This window comes from Chaetura pelagica, unplaced genomic scaffold, assembly GCF_000747805.2.
Source record: "Chaetura pelagica isolate M959 unplaced genomic scaffold, ChaPel_1.0 scaffold135, whole genome shotgun sequence".
In the NCBI taxonomy this organism is placed as follows: Eukaryota; Metazoa; Chordata; class Aves; order Apodiformes; family Apodidae; genus Chaetura; species Chaetura pelagica.
The window spans coordinates 2,138,284-2,145,129 of NW_009953649.1; the positions used below are offsets into that span (position 1 = coordinate 2,138,284).

At 36.5% G+C, this 6,846-nt stretch overlaps 1 protein-coding gene across 1 annotated transcript in view; it reads left to right on the forward strand.

The window, feature by feature from the left end:
* Positions 1 to 524: 524 nt before the first annotated feature.
* Positions 525 to 6,846, forward strand: part of PPIL4 (peptidylprolyl isomerase (cyclophilin)-like 4) — a 19,931-nt gene continuing 13,609 nt past the window's right edge. Inside the window, exons 1-6 of the mRNA XM_009999973.1 lie at positions 525 to 593; positions 679 to 743; positions 2,441 to 2,558; positions 4,392 to 4,534; positions 4,882 to 4,978; positions 6,410 to 6,526. Of these exons, the coding sequence (XP_009998275.1) occupies positions 709 to 743; positions 2,441 to 2,558; positions 4,392 to 4,534; positions 4,882 to 4,978; positions 6,410 to 6,526 (510 nt within the window). The 5' untranslated portion in view covers positions 525 to 593; positions 679 to 708. The remainder of the gene's footprint in view (positions 594 to 678; positions 744 to 2,440; positions 2,559 to 4,391; positions 4,535 to 4,881; positions 4,979 to 6,409; positions 6,527 to 6,846) is intronic.

Consider the following 6,846-nt stretch of genomic DNA (forward strand, 5'->3'; position numbering starts at 1 on the left):
GAGGGCCGGGCTGCCCGGCGGGGGCTGCAGGAGCAGCCGCCTCTCCCGCCCCGTGTCCTGGCGTGTCACGTCGTTCCTCAGCCGGGCACAGGATCCCCCCGGCCGTCCCCGTGGGCTGCTTGTCTGAATGTGTTCGAAGGGCTTAAAAGCATCAAGTGCTGTTGGGAAGTTTGGGATATTTTTTTAAATTATGCGTGTGTTATGTATGTCATGCGTATTTACTCAGGAAATTGAGAAAATGTTATATGTTGTAAATCAGAAGGTAGCTTTCTTTTTTAGAGGAGAGAAAAAAGGCCTTCCTGTTTTTTAATAAGTAGTTTTGTTTAAGGTTTTCTCGGTTCAGGGAGTGAGGAAGTATTACGTCTTCTTTGAGCATTTCTCAGAGCCTTTATAGCCTGTACACTGATAAGCCTAAACACAGTCTGCTCCAAAAACACTTTTCTACACATGGAACTGGATATCTGTATTGCTATATTTATTCTTTCTGGAGTTTTCTTTAGTAAATGTTGGTATAATTTCTTGCAGCTTGTCTGAATTTTCTGAAGCTCTGCAAAGTCAAGTACTACAACTATTGTCTTATTTATAATGTGCAGGTGAGTATTTTCAATTTCTTTTTTTGTTGTTGTTTTAATTTCACAAACATGAAAGTAGTATCTTATGTATTCTGCTTTGTGACAGAGAGATTTTATTATACAAACTGGTGACCCCATGGGAACTGGCCGTGGAGGGGAATCCATATATTGGTAAGTAAAACTTCTGTGTTTCTTGATTGACAGAGAAGTTCTGTAGGGGAGCAGAAGTTCCAATTGGATTGGCTTCAGTTCTCTTGGGGCAGAATTACTGATGGGAATTAAAAATGTTGAGGCATAAGCTTATTTGTTTTCCATACCTAAATACCTTTTTAATTCCTTTGCTGCCTTTGGCCATTCACAGTTTTTGTTCTCAGCAGTATTCTGTCTCTTGACCTTAGAAGTGAAGTTACAACTGACAAGTTGCACATACATTTAATTGTTTAGAAGGTAGCAAATAACTATAGGTTTGGTTTTGTTAGAGAAGTATCATACTAAGTGCTCTGTAGAAGGCAGAATCATTAGCAGTTTGTTACTACTTTTATTTTTGTAACAAAATGTATTTTGATGAAGGGGAGGGGAATATAGAGGCTATACTTAATCCCCCCTGTCTATAAGAAAGTTATCCTGTTCTAAAAATATTTACTTGTGTTCATTTAGTAATGTTGCATGTGTATAAGGAAATTACTTATTCAAACAGCTAGGATGGAAGTTAGAAATTGTGTATGTTCTATATGATTCCTTTGAAATATTTATTTAAAGTATAATGAAAGTTAAAGAGCAAAACTAAATCTGGAGTGCTATGGAGCACAGAATTAAATAGCTCAGTTTGAACAGAGGCAGTGTTGCTAGACCAGTGTTGATTACTCTAAGTCTGCTCTGTCAGAGCCTCTTAAATGCACAACCTTGAAAACTTGAATGCATGGATCACCACTCTGGTGGTCTGGGAAGCAGTGCAATTGGGCTAAGCAGGTGCAAGTCCAGGTAGGTAAACTTGCCAAAGCTGAGCTGTCTCTTCACATTGGTAGATCAAGTTTACTTTGATACTCTACTTTTTTAGAAGGATTGGTCTTCTGAGGCTCTTTAGTGTGGCAGATAGGGAGACAGTGTGATGAGAAAGAAGAAGAGTCTGTTCTGCTACTAGCGTGGAGAGTGGCGATTTGTCCTTTCTAGCTGTTCATCACTGCTGAAGTTCATGAAATTGGAGTTTCTGTTCTTGCTTCCCAGGAAACTGATTCAGGAAGCATTTAATTTGAATCCTCTCTTAGCAAAATGAATTTGAACAGAACACTGTCCTCAAATTTGGGCAAATGTGTGTATTGACCATGCCTCTCTCAGGTACAGAGTGAGACAAAATTAGTGATATCAGGGTTAGACGTTAAAAGAATGTAACAATTTGCCATATCATATATATCTCAAATTGCTCTACACAATCCTGTCCACGTGATGAACTTAGTTTGCACAGATTAGTGGCTTTCTGTTTATTGTGGAAGAGAAATTTGTGACACAAATCATTACATTTTTACAGAGTGGATTGGCTTAATTTTACAGAACCTACTCATCAAAATACATACTCGCTTCATACATTAGAAAAATGTTATATACTGCGTTTAAAAACATACACCCCACCAAAAAAAGCTGCTATGAAATGTCTCAGAGAAAAAAACTGTTGTTCTCTGTAATATAAGTTAATTATTTAAGTGAAACAGTCCATAAAAATGTGTGTGGATTCCACGTAAGCTATAGTTTTATTTGAATGCCAATGTAAACATTTTTAAGATGTTTTATTTACTGTTTCACAGCATTTATTTATCTCACTTTTTAAAGTTCCTTTGCCTTGTGTAACATGTTTGTTATAAATGTATTTTCAGTCAACTATATGGTGATCAAGCTAGATTTTTTGAAGCAGAAAAAGTGCCAAGAATAAAGCACAAGAAAAAGGGAACTGTATCAATGGTGAACAATGGCAACGATGAGCATGGATCACAGGTGAGCATACAGTGGAAAGCCTTGACATATGTCTAAGTAACTAAAGTAAAAATTATTTCAATTTACAAAAGAGGCACAACAGTGACAGTGTCATCTCAATAGCATCATTGGTCAAAAAGCATGTAAAAAGACAGCCATAGATAAGTATTTTGAAGTGTCAATTGGTATTTGATTATAGACAGAAAAGAGATTAAAATGCTCAGATCCAAATCCTGTCCTAGATTAATTTTATTAGTTTTATTTGTTATAATTCAGTCCTCTATTTTTTTCTTTTGTTTAATTTCTGTTAATACTTTTATGTGACTGTGCTAATTTATTGAATGGGCAGGCAAAAATCCTGGAGTTAAATGAAAGTGAAAAGTAAGGAAAATGGATTTTAAAATAGTCTTAAAACTTTCTGGTTATAACTTTGTGTTAGTTTGGAAACTGAAATCACACCACAGTCTACTCTGGTGATATAAAAGTATGCAACACAATGTAAATTTACAGTTCTATCCCAGTGCTGTTATAAAACAATTATTGAAAGTGGTTATTTTCCCTTTGCTGTTCCCTGTTCACAAGCACTGAGTTTATCCTGAGGGTGTATTTAAAGCTTTAATCTCATAGGATGATATTCTAAATAATTATTTTAGACACATTGTCACTTTATAATATCCATATGTTTTAATTTTAGAAAGAGGATTATTTTTAATAATAGAAGAGCAGTTTTTAAAAAGTAGGGGTTTTTTTCCAGCTAGTGCTTGTTATACATGAAGTAATTTTGCTGCTTCCTTGCATTGTATGTATAAAACTGTTTGAATGAGGGATTTAAGAAGAGATGACATTTATATTTACATTTAAGAATGTAGCCTGCTAGCATATACACAGACCCATGGGAATTAATGCAGTTCACAGGAACGTTGTTACATCTTCGTCCTTTGGGAAAGAAAAAATCCAGTAGGAAATTACGTGGAGTTGGCTTACAAATACAGTGTAACTTAGTATAACCTATATACCAAATACTAACCAGTCTTAACTGTGTTTCAGAGAATGAGTGAGATGTTACAAGTGAGATTGTGAAGCATGTATGTAATGGTTCTGTTTTCTGTGCACATCTGCTTCTTCGTGCATTACCAAGTGTCCGTGCTCTGGTTTGTTACCAGAGTGTTCAGTTGGTGTCAATTTTCATAGCTTCAGTTTTGCTCTAAAGCGGTTTGTGATAGAGCACATTTCAGTGCCTGTCCAAGCTGATCTAAGTTGCTGCTACTGTGTTCTAGTTCTCTCAGTACTGCTGCATCTTGGTTTTGGGTGAGAAGGGTTTGTGATAGAAGTGAGAGAAAAAGTTCTGGATAGAAGAAGGTGAAGGTAGAACAATGGGAGCTTTTGCCAAAATTGTGAAAATGCACCTGCTGAGCAGGTGATGAGACAGCTCACTGCTGCCCAGAGGTGCAGCCCTCTCCTTTCTGTCCTCTCTCCCTCATCAGCGATGAGGCCTGCCACATCCTTTGCTGATCTTGCTCAACAATAACTACCTGCTCTTTGTCTGCCAGTCCAGTTTTCTGCAAAGTTACTGAGTCAAATCAATTCTTAGAAGGGTCCAATGAGCCAGAGCTGCAGGCTTGTGTGGAGGGAGACTTGTATGAGAGAGCCTCTGTTCCTCACGCAGTGGCTCTGAGCTGTAGGTTGGCTCACCATGTTCTCTGAGCTGACAGAAGATGACTAATCTCCTGCAGAAGTCAGGAAGAGGGTTGTTTTTTACATACTGATTTCAGTGAGAGTTGGACCTCTCTTAAGGTAAAACTCAAGTCCTGAGTTTTTTATTTACTGTTACTGGTTTTATATCTCCTTTTCTAGTTTCTTATTACAACAGGGGAGAACCTGGATTACCTTGACGGTGTGCATACAGTATTTGGAGAAGTGACAGAAGGCATGGATGTATTGAAGACAATTAATGAAACCTTTGTAGATAAGGATTTTATCCCATATCAAGATATCAGGTGTGACTACTTTTTACTTCTCTTTCTGAGGAATACATTATAATTGAACAAATTATTCCTTTTTGGAAACCAGATTAATATAGTGATGTCAGGTGAACTGTACATAGTATCTTAAATACTCTTATTCCAGTATTATTGGTAAAGTAAGCAGGTACTAAGAAAAACAACTATATGAGAAAATGTACAACTATGTTCCCTTTACAAAAGCATCAGAATGAGTATTTACAAGCATACAGTATATTTGGGATTTAACTGAGAGTCAGTGGGGCTGGTTTCCTCTTACTCGGGTAAAGAGAGTTTTTTACTTGCATGTGACTGATACTGATCTTGACTTTGTTTTCTGTAAGGATAAATCATACAGTAATTTTAGATGATCCATTTGAAGATCCACCTGGCTTGTCTATTCCGGATCGCTCACCAGAACCTACTAAGGAGCAGCTGGATGTGAGTATTTATGGTAGCTTCTTGTGGGAAAGGTGGGAGAAATAAGTGACTACACTTATCCCTATTAGTGGCCAACATAGTCTTGGAAAAATAAGAATTCTATCTTTAAGAGTTTCTGTCAAATCTATGTCCTATAAAACACAGTTTTAGTGTAGGAGGGTAAGAGAAAGTCTTCTACTATGCCATCCTGAGTTCTGATGTGTCAAATGCTTATCTGTTATTTGGGGCTATTGCCGTGTTTAGTCAAATACAGCTGCTTAATCTTTCAAGAAAAGGACAAATGGCTGATTTGGGTGCTCTGCCTTGTGACTATGGTGGACTTAGGATGGAAAACCGTATTTTAGATTGATAATTACAGTGCTGTTAAGCAGAACCTTCAGAATATTCACCTTTGGCATGACTATTTTTTGTATATTTGATAGAAGACAAAAGATAACTAACATTTATTAATATTAAAGTGCCTATTGCACTTTTTCTTTAAAATGTGAAATACCATGTCTTGGTGGGAAGTAATCTTGGTTATTCTTTGAGTTACATCTGGAAGCCTTTATACTGTTGTGTATTTGATCAGGCAGAAGGAATTTGCTAAAAATATAGTACTAATTATTCAGAACTTACTCATAGCATGCAGTTATGGAAGTTGCTGTGTAAAATTATCTCCTTGTATGGATATAGTCATTTCAAGCAATGAATAGACAGAATATTGTTTATTTTTAATCTTAGTAGATACAATGGTAAGATTGGAATTAGGCTTTCATAGTATATCAGTACTGTGGTAAATCTCTGTACCTTCAGATATCTTAAAAGGCATAAGGAATTTAATAGCTCACTGCCAACAGTGTAGAGGTTTGAATGCTTATAGTTTTCTTCTCCCATAACTGTCTGAAGGTACACCTTTTGGCATAGAAATGTCTTTAAGAAGGGAAGCAGCATACTAGAGATGCTAATGAGCAGAAAAAAATTAATCCTCAAGTCCCATCTAGATATAGATGTGTAAATGTAGAATTCTTGTTATGATATATTTAATATTTGAGTCTTATTAGACACCAGAGATATTTGCAGTGTTCCTTATCTTCATTTCTTGTAGGAGCTATCTAGATTAGAAGTGAATTGACACTTGTGGTGAGATGTTGAGTATGAGATGGGAATATAAAATTATTTAGAATATTTAACTGAATGTGGTTCAGATTGGGCCTGGAAGTTCATACAGAGTTCATAGTGCTTGAAACACATGAGGATAACATCTTCTCTCTCCTCTTTTAATCTAAGTGGGAAGAACAGAATGAGAGCCCAGTTCTGCAGACATACAGCGCTTAAGCATTTTTTCATGTCTCGGAGAGTGGGCAGGGAGGTCATTCAAGAGTGTTTGTAAAGTGAGAAATAATTTTTGGCTGAGGCTTGGTAATAAATAGCTTTTCCCTTCATTTTCAGAGTGGCAGAATAGGAGCAGACGAAGAAATTGATGACTTGAAAGGACGGTCTGCAGATGAAATAGAAGAAGTTCAGGCAGAAAAAGAAGCAAAAACTCGTGCCATTCTTCTGGAAATGGTGTGTGGGGGTTATATAGCCTAGAAGCATGTGTACTATTTATTTTGAAATTGCATGCCTGTTTATGATGCCATGGCTAGGAATCTGTGCTATTAAATGTCTGTGGTTCAATGAAAATGATTGAGCATAAGCACTGGAGGTAGTTTTCTGATAAAATCTGTAGTATTTCACTTTCAAAGCCAGAAATAAAAGTGGACTGGTAGAGGCTTTATAAAACTTGCTGAAAAATACCTCTTAATTAGCATATTAAGTTAAAGATGGAGATAAATTTTTTAAATACCACTAGTCTCTTTCAAGTTTTTAAAAGAAGTGCTACAATT